This window comes from Anomaloglossus baeobatrachus, chromosome 5 (assembly GCF_048569485.1).
Source record: "Anomaloglossus baeobatrachus isolate aAnoBae1 chromosome 5, aAnoBae1.hap1, whole genome shotgun sequence".
Classification (NCBI taxonomy): domain Eukaryota; kingdom Metazoa; phylum Chordata; class Amphibia; order Anura; family Aromobatidae; genus Anomaloglossus; species Anomaloglossus baeobatrachus.
The window spans coordinates 498,194,923-498,217,543 of NC_134357.1; the positions used below are offsets into that span (position 1 = coordinate 498,194,923).

The 22,621-nt window shown below is 46.9% G+C and overlaps 1 protein-coding gene across 1 annotated transcript in view; it reads left to right on the forward strand.

Moving 5' to 3' along the window:
- Positions 1–21,549, forward strand: part of LOC142311918 (heparan sulfate glucosamine 3-O-sulfotransferase 3A1-like) — a 189,930-nt gene extending 168,381 nt beyond the window's left edge. Inside the window, exon 2 of the mRNA XM_075350778.1 lies at positions 19,349–21,549. Within this exon, the coding sequence (XP_075206893.1) occupies positions 19,349–19,970 (622 nt within the window). The 3' untranslated portion in view covers positions 19,971–21,549. The remainder of the gene's footprint in view (positions 1–19,348) is intronic.
- Positions 21,550–22,621: the final 1,072 nt, after the last annotated feature.

A 22,621-nucleotide genomic window follows, 5' to 3' on the forward strand; every position in this document is an offset into this window, starting at 1 on the left:
GGACGCCGGATGTGGCGCGATGCGGAAAAAAAAACACATCCGGCCGCCGCATGCGGTTTTTGCCACTGCGCATTCTCAGTAGCCTGCCGCAGGCGGCAAAAACCGGACGGGCCGCTTGTAAAAAACTTATGCAAAGGATGCTGTGTTTTCGCCGCATCCGTTGCATAGGTTTCACAGCCGGATTGAGCCGCACTGCTCAAACCGGATGTGTGAAAGCAGCCTAAGGCAGCCGTTTAAGACAATACACAGGAAGGGGAAATTAATGCCTTATAGCTATGGAAAGGGGGGATGTGATTACCCCTGACAACAACCTGCAGCTCACCCTCACTGTCCTTGTGGCGCCCTGGACAAGCCAGGTCGTCACAGAACAACACCAACACACCCCACACCCCGGTTAGGCACACCAAAGCCAAAACACAAAATCCTTGTTGCCTTCCTCCAGGGGCTGAGGTCCACACCAGGGGGTGGGCCAGGCGGTTCGTCCCGCCCACCAAGGAGTTCACAGTCCTGGTGGTGGGAAAAGGAAGAGAGTTTTAGTTTGAGAGTTTGAAGTGGAAGGAAGGAAAGTGGGAGTGGAGCAACTGTCTGACGGCGTCCGGGTGTGTGGCCCGGACGGTACAGCAAGGTTGTCAGACGGTGGTGACCGTCTGCAGGAGAGGCCGATTGGAGTGAGCCGTAAGGACCGTGGACGGGCGATGGCCCGGCGGTACCGGACCGGTGAACAAAGAGAAGCCAGCACCATCCGGCAGGGCTTACGGACCCCGGCAAGGCTAGGAGTCACCGTTGAAATTGTCAAATCCGTTAGCGAAGGGAACCTCCTGGGTTTCCCAGCAGTCAAGTCCCGATAGAAGGCGACAGCTCAAACCGTGAAAGGAAACACAGTCACCGCCAAGGCTAAAGTTCCCAGGGCCAGAGCCTGCGGGCAAAAGGGGCTCCTTCAGCACCCATCCAAGCTGGGGAGCGGGTCACCAGTGGGAACCCATTGGAACCGTACACACTACACAGGTGCAGGGAAAGGCAGTCACCATCAACCTGCCGGGAGGAGAAACACCGCAGCCGTCTGTGGGACCCGTCCATCCAGCCGTTTGTTTTACCGGAGACTCTGTATTCATTACTGGCTGAGTGAGTACCACCGTGCCGTGCGGCACTGCGCTGCCCCCGTGACCCTGCACCCCACCAGGCCCCGTAGCCCGCCTGCCAAACATCCCTACCCCTCACCGGGCCCCGGGACAACCAATCCCCCTACCCATGGAGGGGAGAAAACAACATCCAAGCTTCTCCCTGTCATCGCTCCCGGGATCCCCGTCCAGAGCAGCGGTGGTGTCACCAATATCACCACAACTGTGGGTGGCGTCACGGACAATCAATCCCCCAAACCAATCCCCTTTTCACTCACGGGCGAGGAACGCCGCTTGAGTCCCCGGGATCCGGCCCACCGCTCGAGCCACCACCGAGCAGTAGGAGCAGCAGCCGGATCCGAGCAGTGGGAGAGCGCAGCATCCCCTCCTCCGCCCGCGACATCCTCACCAACCCTATAGAGGTTCCGCACCTGTCGCCAGGCAGGAATACCTGGGGCCCTATTATACCCTGGCAAATGGGCCCTAAGTAAGGATGGAGGCTATGAGCTTTAAGTCAACACCACTAACACTTAATGAAGACACAAGGAAACAATAGAGGGGAAACACAACTGCAATCACCAGAGCCCTGATAGATAGCAAAAGACAAACACTTATCTGAGCTGTAGTAACCACAGGAAATTGGAGCAACAGAAGACGAGTTCTCCACAGCTCAGTCAGGAACAAACTATAAACTGCACCCAAATATCCCCAGGGTGAGATTTATAAAGGAAGTCAGAGGCTGGCAAATGAGAGGAAAAACTGATAGTGTCCCAGGGTCCTAGAGTCCACAGCTGCAGAAACAGGGAACTGTCAGATAACAACACATGCTGCCAATCTCTGGAATTTTCTAATACTCACTGCCACTGGATTGTCAGCCGGCCATGAGACCGCCATAAAAGGCAATGATATATCCATGACACTCACTGGCCTACACTAGTTAGAGTGAGTTTAGGGCCAGTGATGGCGTAGGCACATAATGGCGCAGAACAGAAGAACCCATCTAGGGAGTGCAGGGTTTAGGTGAGTGTTAAGAGGTCACCCCACTCCCCTCTCCCTAGCACAAGGACCAACCAATGTATTGTGTACCCTTTGCATTGCGTTGTTCACCAGGAGTCTTCTCATCCCTGGCATGGCACTTGAAGTCATTTATTCACAAGTGCATTTTTTTCTTTCTCTGTCATGCTGCTCAAATTGTATTATTAGTAACAATCAAACCTCAAATTAAATTGTAATTGGGCGCCCTTCTTTCTTGAGCACCATTGGTTTTGGAGATATATTAATATGATAGCCATCTGACCTATTTCTTTCCTTTAATTTTTTCAGTACTTTTTATAGTTACAAAATTTTTAAGGTGGGAAAACAACACTGATAATTTAGTTGTTGTTCTTGTGTCATAGGACAGTCTGTTAAACATGGTGCACAGTTGTATAAATCACCCCAACAACTTTTGCTACTTTTGTGGCGAAGTGACTTTAAAATCACAGAGAAGAAGCATAACGCCGTTGGTGAAGAAAAGTTATTTCCTGTATTTTCAGTGCAAACTTGGAAATCAAAGACAAACTTCCCACAAGTTGGCTCAATAGTAAACTACGGCACATGGCGTTTGCTGTTCCAAGTGTATGGAGGAAGCCAAGAGACCATTCTACAGATTGCTATTTCTGTATGAAAAAGATTGCTGGAATTCGGTGAGATATCCAAACATTCCTTCAGCAATTACGCCGGTCTCACATGGCTCCATCAACATCTTAGACCTTGGATCTGGAAGAAGATTCAGATGCTGATTTGGTTCAAGAAGAAGCTGATCGAGAACGTCCTGATATTCTAGGCCAGTGATGGCGAACCTATGGCACGCGTGCCACCAGGGGCACGCTGAGCCCATTCTGCTGGCACGCGTGCTGTCGCCCGATCCTGCAGCTTTGGTCTGCTAGTGCAGTCGCGCCGGCAGATCAAATCTGTGTTTGGAGCGGAGGAGACATTTCTCCTCTGCTCTGACACTCCTCCTCCCCCAGGCTGCAGGTGTGTTGCCTAGGAGACGGAGGAGCGTCAGAGAGCAGCGTCGGCGTCGTCTGCTGGCTGCGTGGGAACTAAGGACCCAGCAGCGTGCAGCGGGGGAGCGTGTGCAGGTAAGTTGTGTGTTGCTTTTTTTTTTTTTTTTTTATAACTCGTGTGCGGCTGTGCCAAGGTGGGGATTGGGGGGGCAGCACCAGCATGGGATGGGGTTGGGGGTGGGGTGGGGGAACGCACATGCCAGCATGCGGTGGGAGAACGCACATGCCAGCGGGGGGTGGGGGAACGCACATGCCAGCAGGGGGGTGGGGGAACGCACATGCCAGCAGGGGGTGGGGGAGGGGGAATGCACATGCCAGCAGGGGGTGGGGGAGGGGGAACGCACATGCTAGCATGGGGTGGGGGAGGGGGAACGCACATGCCAGCATGGGGTGGGGGAGGGGGAACGCACATGCCAGCATGGGGTGGGGGAGGGGGAACGCACATGCCAGCATGGGGTGGGGGAGGGGGAACGCACATGCCAGCATGGGGTGGGGGAGGGGGAACGCACATGCAAGCATGGGTTGGGGGAGGGGGAACATACATGCCAGCATGGGGGGGAGAACACGCATGCCAGCATGGGGGGAGAACATGCATGCCAGCATGGGGGGGAAACATGCATGCCAGCATGGGGGAGGGAGAACACGCATGCCAGCATGGGGGGGTGGCATGCATGCCAGCATGGGGGGGATGACATGCTTGCCAGCATGGGGGGGGGATGACATGCTTGCCAGCATGGGTGGGGATGACATGCTTGCCAGCATGGGGGGGATGACATGCTTACCAGCATGGGGGGGGGACATGCATGCCAGGATGGGGGAAACATGCATGCCAGGACGAGGAAACATGCATGCCAGGATGGGGAAAATATGTATGCCAGGATGGAGGAAACATGCATGCCAGGATGGAGGAAACATGCATGCCAGGATGGAGGAAACATGCATCCCAGGATGGAGGAAACATGCATCCCAGGATGGAAGAAACATGCATGCCAGGATGGAGGAAACATGCATGCCAGGATGGAGGAAAAATGCATGCCAGGATGGAGGAAACATGCATGCCAGGATGGAGGAAACATGCATGCCAGGATGGAGGAAACATGCATCCCAGGATGGAAGAAACATGCATGCCAGGATGGAGGAAACATGCATGCCAGGATGGAGGAAAAATGCATGCCAGGATGGAGGAAACATGCATGCCAGGATGGAGGAAACATGCCACGATAGGGTACATTTACCAGGAAGGGGTACATTTACCTGGATGGGGGTAAATTAACCAGGATTGGGAACATTTACCAGGATGGGGGACATTTACCAGGATGGGGCCGTGATGGGGACAAATATACCAGAATGTAGGAAATATATATCAGGATGGGGAATATGTTTACCAGGAAGTGGCCGAGGAAGGGGACATAACTACACAATGATGGGGAGGGGAGCAACTCCTACGTCTTTATGGGATTTCAAGATGTTCAGACTTTGAAATGTAGATGTGGATTACAGGGTGACATCTCATTGCATTCCAGGTTAAAATCTCTGTCTAATCTGCTGCAATTTTTTCCAGAAAGATCAATCCAACTGCTGTGTCTGGAAAGGGCAGGGGCTCAGCTTCAATGTGTGGTAAGCATGCATGAGCGTGATGCCCCTGCTGAAGAGAAGAGAAGACCGCAAAGGTAAGATTAAAATCAATTCTTTATATAATAGGATTGGTTGGCACTTCGGAAAAAAAATTGGGTTTAGGGCTACAGTTTGGGCACTCGGCCTGTAAAAGGTTCGCCATGACTGTTCTAGGCCATGAGTCTGAGGAGACTCACAAAGTAAACTAGGTGGATCTAAATGAGTTAGTTTGTGATCTGAATCTATCAAAAAGTCAGGTGGAGCTTTTGGCTTTGAGGCTCTTAGGCGGGCTTTGCACGCTGCGACATCAGTAACAATGTGTTACCGATGCTGCAGCGATAGTCCCGCCCCCGTCGCACGTGCGATATATAGTGAAAGCTGCCGTAGCGATTATTATCGCTACGGCAGCTTTACACACACATACCTGCCGTGCGACGTCCCTCTGGACGGCGACCCGCCTCCTTCCTTAGGGGGCGGGTCGTGCGGAGTCACAGTGACGTCACACGGCAGGCGGCCAATTGAAGCGGAGGGGCGGAGATGAGCAGGATGTAAACATCCCGCCCACCTCCGTCCTTCTCATTGCAGCCGGCGGCAGGTAAGGTGAAGTTCCTCGCTCCTGCGGCTTCATACACAGCGATGTGTGCTGCCACAGGAGCGAGGAACAACATCGCACCTGTCGCTGCACCGGCATTATGGAAATGTCGGAGGCTGCAGCGATGATACGATAACGACGCTTTTGCGCTCGTTCATCGTATCAAAAAGGATTTGCACGTTGCGATATCGACTGCGACGCCGGATGTGCGTCACTTTCGATTTGACCCCACCGACATCGCACGTGCAATGTCGCAACGTGCAAAGCCCGCCTTAGGCTGGCACTTGCTGGAGTTGAGGACCAAAGTATGTTCTTTCTGCCATGGGCAGCAGGAGCTTGAACACTTATTTTCAATGGAAGGGAACCTTGTTTACTGCAATGATGCGAACTCTCTGCTAGACGCGACGGGACAAGAGCACAGACTCCAAGAATGGGGGCTTTTTATAGACTCTTCAAAAAAAGTTTAAAAGCATAATGGCACCGAAAATCCATCTGTTCCTCTTGCTTATGCAGCAAGTCTGCAAGAAACATGAAGTTATGAGCCTTCTGTTGTCTAAAATCCGTTACAAAAATTACGATTGGAAAATTTGGGGTGATCCGAAGGTAACAACCTTGGGTGCTTTGGTTGCAGTTCAGCCATACAACGTTTTCTTATTTTCTTGGGACAGGAGTGTGACGGGGGTGTACAACAGAGCAAAGGATGGACGAGGCCGAGGGACGATCCAACAGGTTTATTAACAGGAATGCAAGAACAGCACACGATAAGTCCACGTAAAACAGATTCGGGGGCCCTTCCCGACAATCCTCGGACCGGATTACAAAGCAATCGTCCTTACAGTAGTCCAAAGAGTTCCACACAATCCCACGGGCCGCCACACAGGCCTAGCTCCATCCGTGTCCACAGCCACACAGGCTGGAGCTCCTGCTCCCTTCAAGTTTCAGCTCACTCTGCCTGAATCTCCCAGGTAAGCAGAGTTTACACTAGTTGGACTCTAGGCCCACCTCCCCCTACTCCCAGGGATGGAAGTGCCTCAAGAGGATATAACCTTGCATTTTAGGGGGGTGATTACCTACAACAATAGAAATGTACACAGAAGTAGTTCAAATAAGACAATGAACCCAGCTTGAAATAGGAATCTGTACAGCATATACAGTGAGAGGGTAAATTACATCTTCACAATCCCTCCCCCTCCCAACTTGTGTACGTACTAGGGACCTCTACAGGTCACTGGTTAAGTACACACAGGCAGAGCGTTACTTACATGTGGCTTCATGCAGCCACGAATTGGCATCGTAGCTCTCCCACATCATTGCCCAGGAGAACAGCTGCAGGCAGACCACCCATCACCCCAACCACACATCGCCTGACCCCAAAACCAAAGCTCAGATCCACAGTGGCTGTGGGAATAGTCCTCCATTGTCCACCAGCCAGTTCAATGACAATCCCAGGTCCTCTATGGATTGCCTCAGGCCGAACCACTCGGGGATCAGCCAGTGTGAGGAAAGCACCCGAGTCACAAAATCCAACAAGTCTCTGTCCATCCAGCACAACCTCCTGCAAGTGCTTACCTCGATGAGCATAAGTCGTCATAACTGCAGGTCGCACCCCGTAAACTCCTGGTGGTGCAACATGGGCTGAGTCACTAGGCCAGTCCTCACATAGCGGTGCCACATCTTCCTCCATGGCGCTGGGCTGTAAATAATTAACAATCTGATTGGGCGCAGGATCAGTCCTCATTTGAACAGCTGGGCAGGAGACTTGCCGATGCCCTGGCTGTCCACATTGATAGCATCTGAGCTGGGTCTCCCTCCATCCAAGGCGTCCTCTTGGGTAAGGGGTAGGGGAACTTGGAGGCCGGCTCCCACCTGAAGGTGCTGTAGGGGTTTGAGGATGATTCCTCCATGGCCTGGCTGGGCATGAGGCCTGCAAATGCCCGGGATGCCTACAAACATAACACCTGCGCTCTGTTACTTCCTCTCCCCGGCGTATTCCAGAAAGTGCAGTAGAAGCAACTGGAGGCACATTAACACGGGTATCAACATGTGGTGGCTTAGAGGAACGGGGAACAATGGGGACAGAATAACTGGGGGCATCCGGTGTTGTGGAGCTGTTAGGCGTCTCTCCATCCTCCAACAGAACCCTCCACTGAGGCTTGATGGTGAGCACCTCATCAGCTAGAGCAGCAGCTTCCTCCACTGTCGCTGGTTTTCTCTCACGCACCCATTCCCGGATCTCAGCGGGGCACTTGAAGTAAAACTGCTCTTTTAGGAGGACCTGGAGGACGGTCTCCAAGGTTAAGGCCTCCTCTGCCTCCAACCAACGATGCCACAGATGTTTGAGTTTGTGGGCATACATCTTGAAGGACACTTCCTCATCACATGCTAGAGTACGGAACTGAGTCCTGTAAGTGTCTGGCGTTACAGCATAATGTTCTAGAATAGTCTGTTTAATATCCGCATACTCACAGTTCCACCGAGGGTCCATAGCTCTATAGGCTGCAGCAGCTCCACCCTCTAAGAGCCCAACCAGATGCCGGACGCGCTCCCTTTCTGGGACTTCCATTAATCGACACTGATGCTCAAAGTCCTGGAAGAAGCCCTCAATGTCACCAGCAGCCTCATTAAACTGCTTGAAGTCTTTGCGGGACACTCTGGGAAGTTCCCTCATGATGGGTGCTGGGGTTACAGTCTGTCTGGAACCTCTCGCGGCTTCCACAGTGAGCTGCTTATCCAGCAATGCCATCTCCTCCATCCTGCGCTCCTTCTCTTCAGCTCCACGCATGGCCTCCCTCTTATCTTCTATGGTGGCCTCATCTCCAAGCAGTGCCATCTTTTCCTTGTACCACACAACCCATTGACTTTTTTGGGTATTCACCTCCGGCTCCCGTCTTTGCTCCCCTTGCTGTGGAAATTGTTCCTCGGTGCCATCTTGCAGGCAAGCGTGTTCCAATGCCTCAATTAGTTGCTCCTTAGAGAGTCCTTTGTAGCCGACACCTAATTCACGGGCCTTTGTTTGTAGACTCGCCACAGTCCAGTTCCTGTATCCTGAGGTTCTGGTTTCAGACGTCGATTGGCTGTTGTCCTCCATTTCTTCTGCTCTGATCCCACCGCTGCCACCAGTTTGTGACGGGGGTGTACAACAGAGCAAAGGATGGACGAGGCCGAGGGACGATCCAACAGGTTTATTAACAGGAATGCAAGAACAGCACACGATAAGTCCACGTAAAACAGATTCGGGGGCCCTTCCCGACAATCCTCGGACCGGATTACAAAGCAATCGTCCTTACAGTAGTCCAAAGAGTTCCACACAATCCCACGGGCCGCCACACAGGCCTAGCTCCGTCCGTGTCCACAGCCACACAGGCTGGAGCTCCTGCTCCCTTCAAGTTTCAGCTCACTCTGCCTGAATCTCCCAGGTAAGCAGAGTTTACACTAGTTGGACTCTAGGCCCACCTCCCCCTACTCCCAGGGATGGAAGTGCCTCAAGAGGATATAACCTTGCATTTTAGGGGGGTGATTACCTACAACAATAGAAATGTACACAGAAGTAGTTCAAATAAGACAATGAACCCAGCTTGAAATAGGAATCTGTACAGCATATACAGTGAGAGGGTAAATTACATCTTCACAAGGAGATACCACAAAAACAATTTCACAAAAAAAACAGTCCCCACCAAGAAACAGTTCGACTCTTGGAAGAAAGAATGTCCTTCATCATTCTCTGGTATCTTCAGAAAAAGTTTTCCTTCCACCAATCCACTTAAAACTTGGTACATTTACTTACATTTCTTGGACTCCCATTTAGATTTTTTCCGCAATAACCTTAAAGATATCAGTGACTAGCATGTGACTAGCATGGAGGGGCATTTTAAATCCAAGTCCCCTGACACCAGTGTTATACTTACCCTCCGTGATGCCTTCTTGTAATTAGCCAGAAGTCAGAAGTTATGTCACAAGCTCTCAATGCAAATCTATGAGAGCCAGATAGAGGCCAGAATGAGGCTCACATAGAGTTGTATTGAGTTGTGACCTCTATTGTACTCTATGAAACACTGGAGCAGCCGGCAGATCACAAACTGCCTGACATCAATATGAACGGCAGTGATAGAAGATGAAGCCGCCGGAAGGTGAGTATATGACAGGCATCAGGGGACTTAGATTTAAAGCACTACTCCCACGGTGCAATGAAAAAGTTGAAGTGGTGCTTTAAATAATAAAGCATTATTCCATACGTGCCTCCTTTTAGACATTCTCCTCATGGAGAATTGGTTGTGTAGATGGATGCCAGGGATGAGTGTGATGACCCAGTATATCGGAGCTATGCGCAGTAAATGTTTTGGCTGCTTCCTGGGAGGCTACTGCAGTGTCTCGAGTTTTGTTGTGGGAGTCCAAAAGATCTGCCCATTTAACAGAAACTCCCTGATCTTGCCTGTCGAATGTGTTTGGGGGTTATAGCATAGCCCCATTCAGGATCATTCAAAACACCATGCATCCGAGTGGCATTGCTTTCTAACCTCTTTAGTTTTACTGGTGGTCTACACTTGTGGTCTACAGTTTGTACCTAGACCTCAGGATGTAGACCGCAAGGCAATTTGTAGTTAACCACCTGTAACTAGACATTTTAAGGACTTACAGATATTGTAATATATTTAATCTGATTAACACCACCACTTCTGAAATGCCTTACCAGAGTAGGCGGAGAACCCCCGTTACCAGACCTGAGCCCTTCACTGCGCAGCATGAAAGAAATTACCCAAAGGGGCTGTCCTGTGGGATGACTCTCACAGGGTGCTAATACCAACATAAGTTCACATTTTGGGTATTACTCGGTTTTTTGAGAGGCATTCCTTGGCGATAATGGTCAAAGGGCTTAAATGTGTTGATAATGAGCATGAAAATATTGATAAGTATGTAAAAGGTTGAAACTTGGCTTTTAGGGTAGCTACCTCCACGAGCCAGGGCTAGGAAGACAGGCTTCTTTTGGAGGAGAGTTTCTTTGCATGTCTTATTTTCCAAGGGAATGTTGCTTAGTCTATAAGACGTCACGGTGTGTCAAGTGTGACAGACAGTCATGTGGTTTCAGGCCATAGAAGGTCACAGTGTTTGGCTGAGCAGAATGCTCCCTGACTTTCCATTGTTCCTGCTGTCAGTATTCATTGGTATAGGTAGCTTTCCTGCTGGATTCATCTCTCTCCCTTTTGGACCCAGTAGGAACGTGACTTCCACCCAGCTGCTGATTGTCAGTATTCTCTTGATATTTATATACCCCTTCCTTTCTTTGGACTGATGCTGGTGATATTTTTCAGTTCCTTCAATCCTTGGTTGAAAGCAGGTGGCTTTTACTCCACTGTGGTATCATTGCTGAAAACTCTGCTGAACCTCTACCTGAGTCATCTCATAAATAGTTCATGCTTTTCCCACTGTGTGCCCCCCTTGTGTCGTCTATAGTGTTTAGTGGGGTTGAAGAAGAGCTCATCCCATCCGTTCACTATTTAGCGCCCAGCACTAGGGATACCTAGCGTCAGGTATCTGCCTCGACGCATAGGTGTGGAACCAATCTAGGGTGGTGAGGGACCCCAGAACCAGTGGTAGGTTCAGTAAGAAGTCACCATCTTCCCTTTCCCTAGACACAGGGTTTCCCTTCCCTTTTGCCATTCGCTTGGTACTTCCCCATACCTAGTGGGACATAAGATCCCTTAAGTGAGGTTATGGTCTCCGCAAGGAGAAACAGTACCACCCTAGACTTATACAGAACCCTGTGAAGGACACACTTTACTGTCGTTTGGTGCTTTGAGCTATCACCTCTTTTGGTGGAACAAGTTACTTGTTGCAGGTACAGTAAGGCCAGATAGAAATCTACATCTTGGAGGTTGCATGCATTCTTCCTAGTGATTTTTTTTCCACAAGCCTAATGTTACATCTTTCATGTTTTTTTTATTTTTTCATATTGCGATCAATATATTCAGATTGCAAAATAATTTGTATTCTACGTCCATCCACCAATCCAGGCCTTTTGTTTTTCTAAAGTAACTTTACGTAAATGCAATTTGCACAATCTCTCAGCGTTGCTCTGGTAGAGTATCGTTCATATAGAAAGACACCATTGTAATGGTAGCCCGCCCCTCTCCGTGCTCTGCTGTCATTTACGGAAGGTTAATGTGTGGAGCTGGCTCTGCGCCGTAGGCAGAAGATCCCATAATCCTAACAAGTGTCACATACTGTAATTGATTGATCAGATCTAAGCTTTGCTAATGCTTTAAACACCCCATCTGTTTTCAGAGACCTGAGCAGAGGAACGCACCGGCGTCTTACGCCTTCCAATTAGCTGGAGCAATTTCACAATTAGACAATTGATTTAACGATGGATTATGTCAGGCTGGAGAAGATAAGCACTTCTCATGTCTAGAAAAAAAATACTCGTTAATGGGTAATGACGCCATACCTTGGCTGGTGTAGTAACTCCCTCTGGTGCTCTCTGTGGTTGAACCCCAAAATTGTGGTTTGGTTATGGCTTTTTTTGTTCTTTTTTTCTAATTTAAATGCGATGATACAAAAGCAATTTAATAAGATGTTAATTATTGGCTGAGGTCTGGTCACTGGGAACCACATTGTTCCCAGGGAATTGGCATCTTTTGTCATCTCATGTTGCCCTTATAAACCAATATTATCCAAATCTACCATATTATGTCTTAATTAGTGTCTATCCTCCTTTCTTGTGTTTTTTCTAAACCTCAAAATACCTCTGTATAACATCCTTGTTTCTTTCCTATGTCTGAACGTCACTTGTCATACTCAATGCCTTCTCGTAAAACCCCATCTCTGGCCCTTTGATTGACAATTTTTTGCCTTCCATTAGTTCTGTCACAAATCCCGCTCATGCACACGATCCATTTTTCTTCTATCACGGCTCCATTTCGTATACCTTCTCACCACGACCTCACTCACCATGTTCTCCGTAAAGCATCTCCTCATGTCAGGTCGTCCCGTTGAGGTGCTGGTTGCAGCACTCCTTCCACTGTTGCTTCCATTTTTCTGCTTGGCCAGTCTCTGTAGGAATCTACCTGTGCCGTGTCCGTCAGAGATTAGTTTCCCTGACCTATGCCATGTGAACAGGGTCTATTTCAGGCAGCTTCTCCCACCCCTCTCTGCCCAATCGTGGTTGCTAGTCAGATTGTCTGTCAGTGTCCTTTCCATGCGTTCCTCTGTTGTGATTCTCAAATTTTTAACTTGACTCGTACACCCATCCAGTCTGACCTCTCCGCTCCTGACCTCTGCTTTGTAGTCTGAACCTGTGCCCCAACTTTGGACCATCTGACAACACCTTTGTCTTGCACTCCTGCATTTCTGACCCTCCAGTCAGCTGCTGCAGACCTGGGAACTGCTCCAGAGTGGTACTTGGTGTCTACCAGCAGCTCAAGCCATCCTCACCATCAGTGGTACTAGTGAAGATCCAGTAGAGATTTAGATACGCCCCTCAAGTGTAAGCCCGACCCGTGGCGCAGTGGGTTCACACCCGCCAGCGTGAGATACACCCATCTGCGTTACATTTTCTCAGTTGTTAGTAGAATGTGCCTATATCATGAGGTTCCCACTTCATAGCAACTGCATGATCTGTCCTTATGGTATGGATACCAACCTTTTTCAAGTCACAGGCCACTTTTATTTACGACAGTTGTGTTGAGCACAAAAAAATATATGATGAATTGTTCTTATCAACTAGTGTGATACAGTTTAATCTCTGGTGCTGAGTGTCACTAAAGGCATGACCTCCTTGGTGGAACTAGAAGCCATATTGTGGTCCTTAGAGCTCCCAAAATACTGGTTGGGTAACTGCCATATAATGTGGAAACATTGCACCCTATAGAAATACATATTGCGTGGAAACTGGAAATACTCCTTAGTTTTTTATGTCTTCTCTAGATCGTCTACAAGAAACAGCTGGAGTCTTTGAGTCTTTTTATGAAGGAATCCCTTGTTTTGCATCGCGCGAGGTCATATAACGACACCATGCAATATAATATTTTCATAAGGCCTCTCAAATTTAGCCACAGGGAGATGAAAAGCGTCCAGCGTCAGCAGGAATATCCCTCCTCCGTTACTGTTGTCACCAAGCCGGCCGATATTCCACTGGCCACGGTTCTGCTTGATCTGGACGCCGCTTTCCCTCTGGCTCTCCTCTATTTTGGCTTCATCTATATTATTGCTTTATTCAAACATCAATAATCTGGCAAAATTGACAGTTATTATTATCCAGCAGCCAGTAATAAGATTTTGATAATGTGTCTTTCCTGTGCAATAACCTTCCTGAATCGCTTCTTGCCAAATCCTCATTTAGTATTTGTTTGCCTAATTCACTCAGCTGCTGCGATGCGTCCCCCGGACGGCTGCGCACCCCCAGCTGCGATATAATGAAATAATCCCTGTGTAGAAAGACGTCAGGTTGAGTGGACTTGTCAAAACCCGATACAAACCTTCGCCTTTATTTACCCTGACTGGCAGTCAAAGGGCGAACAGATTATTGAGGTCTCTCCTATCATATTGCAGGCGGCTCAGCAATCTCTAGATTATAAGTGATGGCATGTGGCAGATTGTGTGCACAAGTGTAAAGTAATGATTTCAAGACGTAAGGGTGGGTGGCGGAGCTTGGGTGGGTTAATGGAGCTTTCGGAGGCCCCCTACTTTCTATGTTATGTACTGTATATAGAACAACTTTTTATTATTCAGAAAAAAAGGTAACTAAAACAAAATGATGGATTAACAGATTATAAAACAGATTGACAAATAGATATTAGATAGACAAAAAAGAAGAAGAAACTGTTTAATGAGCCGAACAATTACTGCTTGTGGCTAAAAATTAGTCAGTTTGGCTACATTTTCACCATTCTGGAGTGCTATCTTCTATTTTTACAATAGGATACAATGGTAAAGAAAGAGAAAAGGAAAGCAGGAAAGAGAACAGAAAAGAAAGATGAAAGAGAAAAGGAAACAAGGAAAGAGAAGAGAAAAGGAAAGAGGAAAGAGAAGAGAAAAGGAAAGCAGAAGAGAGAAAAGAAAAGGAAAGAAGGAAAGAGAAGAGAAAAGGAAAGAAAGAAAGAGAAAAGGAAAGAGGAGAAAAGGAAAGCAGAAGAGAGAAGAGAAGGGAAAAGGAAAGGAAAGAAAGAAAAAAGAAAGAAAAGGAAAGTAGTAACAAAAAAGAAGGAAAGAAGTAACGAAAGAAGGAAGAAAAGAAAGAATGCAAAGAAAGAAATTAGATTACTGGATAGATGTCTGGATTGATGGATAGGTAGATAGATATAGCTCGGGGCAGTAGTCATGGGCGAGGTGTTGCTTCCTGACGCCCCAGCACACTACATGAAAAACAGTCATGGCTAGAGATGTGGACTTGTGTAGTATGGGCCGTAGGCCTGTGTAGTCTGGATTTTGGGAATTGTATGGCTGACCTTTTCAACTCTATGCACGAGATAGTGGGCACACAACTTCCAGCACATTTCAGTTACACCAAGAAAATTCAGACACAGTTTCATCGTCGTTATTCCTGTTCTTACTGGTCCTGTTAGTTCCAGCACATCCCACTCTAGCACCACAGTCCAATTCATGGCAGTCACTTTCCCTTTCTGCGGCTCCATGTCTCTCCTCCTCGTAGAGAAGAGAGTCAAGGGACTTGCTAGTGTGGCCTGAGTAGAGCCTTTAGATCTCAGACACTTTGGGGGACTGAGCCCGAGAATGTCAACTCAGTTCACAAACTGGCTTGTCTTCGTCCGTTGCTTTTGAGCTGTAAGCTATATTGGGGCCTTGCTAGAGTTATGTCCTCCGAACCCTTCTGTCTGAGCGCCACTGCATTGGAAGGTCGGTCTCTAGACTTCACGTAGTCCTGTGTTCTGTGTCTCAGTCAACACTTCAGGATCACAGTATCTCGGCTCTGGTATCCATTCTCCTTCTTTTGTCACAGGTCACCCACTGCATGCCCCCTTGATGACCTTCATTCTATTTGTCCGTTCCTATCATACACTGGGTCCCAACTCTTTTGCTAGAACAAAACCGTCTTTCTCTATGATCTAACTCCTCTCATTGTGGGCTAGTCCCAACACTTAACTGTTTCTTACCCTACAGTCTAGTACCCACCTATAAAGTCTTTCTGTACATTACACATTAGATCACAATTCACATATCATATAATTTACAAAGACGCAGGACACAATTCACATGACAGCACAAGTACGCGATTGGTGTCTTCAGGGAAAGGAACAAGACAGCAAGAGTCTACCTCCTTTGAAATAGACAGCTCAGTCTCAGAAGCAAAGTAGCCCCTTCGGACAGTTGATCAGCGGGGGTGCTGAGCGTTGTGTTCTTTCTGATATAATATTGGTGACTTAGACTAAAGGGTGTTTTACACGCTGCGACATATCATCGGGGTCATGTCGGGGTCACGTCGTTAGTGACGGATATCCGGCGCTGTTAGCGACATCGCAGCGCGTGACACCAAGGAGCGACGATCAACGAGCGCAAAAACGTGAAAAATCGTTGCTCGTTGACACGTCGCTCCTTTTCCAAATATCGTTGCTGCTGCAGGTATGATGTTGTTCGTCGTTCTGGCGGCACCATACATCGCTATGTGTGACGCCGCAGGAACAACGAATATCTACTTACCTGCGTCCACCGGCAATGAGGAAGGAAGGAGGTGGGCGGCATGTTCCGGCCGCTCATCTCCGCCCCTCCTCTGCTATTGGGCGGCCGCTTAGTGAAGCTGCAGTGACGTCGCTATGACGCCGAACGCACCTCCCCCTTGAAGGAGGGATTTGTCGGCGGTCACAGCGACGTCGCTGAACAGGTATGTGCGTGTGAAGCTGCCGTAGCGATAATGTTCGCTACGGCAGCGATCACCAAATGTCGCACGAACGACAGGGGCGGGTGCTAACGCGCACGACATCGCTAGCAATTGCTAGCGATGTCGCAGCGTGTAAAGCACCCTTAAGGATTTCGATCAATTTTAAAGACCTGGAAAACCCAGTCTTGCCTCTTTGGGTAGCAAAGGGATTTGAGGTTATTTTTATTAATTTTTGATAATTGCAGATATGATTTTTTTTATAATTATAACATTCAATTATTTTTTACATTTGAACCACATGTTCCTGGTTTTCTGGTAGGGGTCGCAAGGCTGCAGCATATTTTTGTGATCGTCATCAGCCGGTAATATTTCACTGAGATCCCGAGAGAGGTGATTGTTTCAAAGATAAATTAGAGCTTTGTAGCATTAGCAAATTGGTCTAATTATCTTAGGTGCCCTGGGCTCCCGGTGTCAGCTTCAGTTTGGCTGCGTTGCATGGAGTGCTAATTGTCTTTTTAAAGTAACAAGAGGGGGGTTAAAACTTTTACAACTTGGAGCCAAATGTCTCTGCTCCTTTCACCATATCCACAATTTAGGGGGAGATGTTACTTCTTATTCTTGAAGGAACTCGCTTTTTTTTAAATTTCGGGTTTGGAATACTTTTGATGGAAATCACCTAATGTTTAGAGAATTCCATTAAGGCAATGATCCAAGAGAAACAAATATGAAAATTAGCCCTTCTACAGACGGAAGAGAACTATGGGACATCAACCAAACCAGAAATCTCTCTGAAGACATTCGTTTCAGCATTCTTGTCCCTCATCAGGATAGACTAGCTGGCTGGTTGGCCTTTGATGCAGCCTAAGTACTACTAGTTCTCACTGAAGACTCCAAACTAATGTATGGAGACTTGCAAGCAATACTCCAAGTATGAAAATCAGTTCTCCTCTAGAAGGAAGATGGATCATATCACTAAACTAGGGATTTCACCGAAAGTGAAAGGGCCAAGATTCCCAAAACAGCTGTTTACCAATAGATGTCTCTTCCTGCTGAGTCTTTGGTTTAGAGTCCCTGTTGTGAAAATTTTCCTCCTCCTGGAACACTGTACATAATATCTTTTCTTACCAGCACATATGGTACACCATAAAAGTGACCAGTATTTCTTATCTTGCTGTAAGACATAGGACCACAAGTTGTCATGTTGGCTCATGTTAAAGGGCCATAATGGATATTGTACTTTCCTCAAAGAATGTTACCAATTTTGGGAGAACGAGCTAACCATCTAGTATGTATGGGCAGGGCCGCCATCAGGGCATTACTGCCCTTACTGATGTATAGGGCCCGGTGAAGAGGGGGGTACTTAGTTCACTTTATTTATCCCTGGGCCGGGCCCTAGTCACAGCCACAGCCTACAGAAAATATGGCCGCAGCGGACAGGGGCGACTGTGTCACTTAGGCCACTTTAACTGAGTGACACATGGCTAATTTGCATGTACAGCGCTTCAAGCACATCACATGCAAATTAGCCATGTGGTAAAGCTAGGGGCAGTGGGGAAAAGCAGGGTGTGTTATCCCGCAGCCCACGCTGTGATCTCATCACATTGCTGTGGGCAACGCAGAGCCGCGGAGGTAGCGAAGACTTGAAGGGGAATGGTAAGCGCTCCATGGAGGAGCGGAAGACAGGGGCGGTATGATTGCAGTCGGTGTTGGTAGTGGGGCGGCCCGCTGATGCCAGCCCCTGCTTCAGCTGGATGTATGTCCGAAGGCGCACATCCAGCTAAAATACATTGTGGCACAGAGAGGACGCCACACAACATGGGAATTAGGGAGACTGGCTGTAGTACCCAGCGTTGCCCAGGATAGTAACTAAATCTGCTCTTACCCACTCTCCCTCTCTCCCACTCTCCCACTTCCCTCTCATCACTGAAATCATATATACTGACACATAAGCTTGTTATACTAAGAATGTCCATTGTTGCCTGAAACAACCAATCACAGCTCCTATTAATGACCTGTAGCAAAATAGAAGCAGAGCTGTGATTGGTTGCTACAGGCCACCTGATAAATATCCAGGCTACCTGTCAAAACAGCAAATATATTACCTCACACATCTAAACAGTAAATAAGAGCTTTTTTTTGGAGAATAACTGTAAAGCGTGGGGTTAAAATTTCCCCTCAAAACATACAAATTGTCTCTCCAGGAAAGGAGACAAACTCTAGCGCAGCGCCACCTATTGGAAGTAGCGATCCTAAAAGTCAAATGTGGATTTTTAACAATCCTTTGCATATGACTTAGGATATACAGTATATGTCAGATCAGAATCCCAATTTGCAGACACGGCGTTTCGGGGTGCTTGCCCCTCGTCAGTGCAAAGTATGGGCTGTCTGATCTGGCTCATGAGAAGCTTTGTGGGGACCCTCAAAACATAGTCTATGACATTCCCCGAGTCAAATGGGGTAGCTATGCAAAATTTCGGGATTGTAAATGCGACGGTGCGGATTCCTTTAGTGGACACACACACACACACACACACACACACACACACACACATACATACACACATTCAGCTTTATATATGAGATTTTCAGCCAGCAGATGGTGTTTAATGAGAACTGTTGATGTGCGATTGGGGAGAACATGGTGCAGAAGTGGAGTTTTTCCAAGAGCAATGGTGGGACTGTGGAAGGTTTGAGGAGTGGCTGCAGAGCTGGGGTGGAGCCTGGGTGGAGTCTAAAGAGGGCTCCAAAATTTTGCCAGTATGGGGCCCTGAAATTTCTGGTGTCAGCCCTGTGTATGGCGTGCTATGACTTTCTCCTGGATGGTAGACAAATCAATCAGTTAGATTTCTGTGTCCATTCCTTTTTCTTCTCAGAGGAGTTAATCTGCCATCAGAGGTGTCTGGCTGCAGCTTTCCCTCCTCAATTCAAGCACATGCACCCTCGTCCCTGTGAGAAACTTTCTGCATGGCGGAGTCAGGAGGGATAATTGTCAGCTATCTGAATTGTATGATCAGCTTTAGAATTGTAATTGTATTTTCAAGGGAATGATGTTTTTTCATATTATGTTTGGATTGTTGCCATGAGCTAATTGTATGCCATTATGTCTTGTATTGGGTTCTGTTTGCTAATTTACTGTATTATTTTTATGTAGGGAGATGATGCCGAGGACGTTAGATGGTCAGATCACCATGGAGAAGACCCCCAGTTACTTTGTGACCAAGGAGGCTCCAGCTCGGCTCTCTGCCATGTCGAAGGATGCTAAGCTAATTGTGGTGGTGAGGGACCCGGTAACTCGCGTCATATCGGATTATACCCAGACGTTGTCCAAGAGGCCGGACATCCCCACATTTGAGAGTTTGACCTTTAAAAACAGGACTACGGGTCTTATCGACATCTCATGGAGTGCCATCCAGATCGGCATCTACGCCAAGCACTTGGAGAACTGGCTCCAGTATTTCCCTATGAGCCAGATCCTCTTTTTGAGCGGGGAGAGACTGATCACGGATCCTGCTGGAGAACTGGGACGTGTCCAGGATTTCCTGGGACTTAAGCGAATCATCACAGACAAGCATTTTTATTTCAATAAGACTAAGGGTTTTCCATGTCTCAAAAAGGCAGAAACGAGCAGCAAACCGCACTGTCTGGGCAAAACCAAGGGCAGGACTCACCCCAATATAAAGCCAGAAATCGTCCAGAGATTGCGCGAGTTCTACCGGCCGTTCAATATGAAGTTCTACCAAATGACCGGCCAGGATTTTGGCTGGGACAGCTGACACATAAAGGATATATAATATATACAATATATTTTTTTAACATGGAAAAGTAAATAGTGTCATATCTTCTTACATATAAGACAGAACATATATTTTCTGTTATATAACCGCTTTAATTTCACTTAATGTATTTAAAGTCTTATTTAATGACATCTTTGTCTTCACTACTTAGTTGAAGCCTTTTAGTTGTTTCTATGTTTTCTTATATATTCTTTATATTTACAGGAACTTAAAAACAATGTTATACAAAGTACCAAATAATTCCCCTGCATGTGGTTGGATAATGTGTGCCCATGGGGCTTCGCTCCAAATACATATTTTGGATACAAATTCTAATTAGTCACCTCTATGTTGATATTGAACCCATTTTGTATCTCCAGAATTGAACGTTTTCCTCATCTATAGTATAGAGGATACCTTACTGATCGCTGGAGGCTCGACTGTGGCAACCCCAAATAATTCCGAGAATGCGGCTCATTATGAGTGTGCATAGTCGATCCATATTCATTGTCTATAGGACTGCCAGAGAAAGCTGATTACTGTGGTCGGACCTTTCAGTTCTGGGAATTCCCTTGTAAGCACTGCTATCATCCATGTGAACATGTGCACCATTTATGCTCTACAATTTCACTTAAACCACAGTGAAGGGTTGCCATATATGCAATTTTATGTAAAAAGTACTTTAGGCCATAGATTTCCTACAGTTATTACCGTAATTTTCATTTTGTAGGACGCACCGGATTATAAGACGCACCCCAATTTAGAGGAAAAAAGGTAAAAACATAATATAGGGTCCATTTTATAATGCGGTGGTTTGTTATCGAGGGGGATGGCAGCGGTGGTGAAGTGGGGTCACAGGAGGCAGGGTCGGTGGTGGAGTAGGGTGATGTGGCGGGTGTCCCGGATGCTCGCTGCAGGCGCTGTGAGGCAGGAACATCTAGAAACTGTCGGCGGTGCGAGCTTCAAAGAAATTGAGCCCGGAGTCGGCGCGTGTGCAGATTGAGCTATCAGCTCAATGACGAGCTGAGATTTCATCTGCGTACGCGCCACCTCCAGGCACCATTTTCCTTAAGTCAGCTGCTGGGAGATCAGTGAGCTTTAGGTGGTGCGTACGAGAACTCCATCCGCGCATGCGCCGACACACAAAGCCATTATTTGAAGCCCTCACCGCTGACATTTTCAGGATGGCCCCTATCTCACCGCCCACAGCGAGTATCAACAACGGCCTCCTGTGACCATTCTCTACCACCGCATACTAAGCTACATTTGGCTTATAAGACGCACCCCTCATTTTCCTCCCAAATTTTTGGGAGGAAAAGTGTATCTTATAATCCGAAAAATATGGTGAATATTCAACAAGGTGTTTAGCTTTGTATGCTTTTTTTTGCCTCTTTTCCAAGAATGAAAGTGAATTTTATAAATCACACTCTAGTTTCATTTATAGGTTTGGGCTTTATAATACATTTTTTTTGCATAATTTCAGACATTAATGTTTTAAACAACAGAGACAGACATTTTGTAACCTTAAAGGGGTTTTGTCAAAAAGGCCAGGGATATCCATACAGTGACATGTAAAAGTTTGGGCACCCCTGGTCAAAATGACTGTTATTGTGAACAGTTAAGCAAGTTGAAAATGAAATGATCTCTAAAAGGCAGAAAGTTAAAGATGACACATTTCCTTTGTTCTTTAGAAAAAAAAAGAAATAAAAAATAAATATAAATATATATATATATATATATATATATATATATATATATATATATATATATATATATTCATCATTTACATTTTAAAAAATTACAAAAAGGAAACTAGGTGTCAATGCAAATGTTTGGACACCATTGGAGATCTATGCACTCAAATAGCTTTGACCAAGGTTTCAGACCTTAATTATCCTGTTAGGGTTATGGCTTGTTCATGATCATCGTTAGGAAAGGTCAGGTGATGCAATTTTCACAGCTTTGTAAAAACCCAACCTCCTCTAACCTTGTGCCAAAAACAAGCATACATAGGTTCTTCTAAGCAGCTGCCTAGCACTCTGAAAATGAAAATAGTAGAGGCCCACAAAGCAGGAGAAGGCAATAAGAAGACAGCAAGGCGTTTTCAAGTTGCCATTTCCTCAGTTCAAAATGTAATTATGAAATGGCAGATAACAGGAACAGTGGAGATAAAGATAAGGTCTGGAAGACCAGCAAAATTTCTGTGAAAGCTGCTCATAGGATTGCTATAGAATTCTTGCGGACTGCAAAAGACCTTCAGGAATATTTTGCAGACTTTGGAATTGTGGTACATTGTTCTACTGACCAGAGACACCTGCACATATATGGCCTTCATGGAAGAGTCATCAGAAGAAAATGTCTCCTGCATCCTTAGCATTATATTCAGCATTAGAAGTATGCAAAAGAACATCTAAACAAGCCTGCTGGACCAATGAGGTTAAAATAGAACTATTGGTCACAATGATCAAAGGTATGTGGGGTGGATAAATCATGCTTTTGGGTTATCTTGCAGCGAATGGCACAGGAGCATTTCATGGGTAGAGGAAACAATGGATTCAGTGAAATTTCAACAAATTCTTGATGCAAACATAAATAACACCATCTGTAAAAAAGCTAAAGTTGAAAAGAGGAGAAAAGAGGATGGCTTCTTC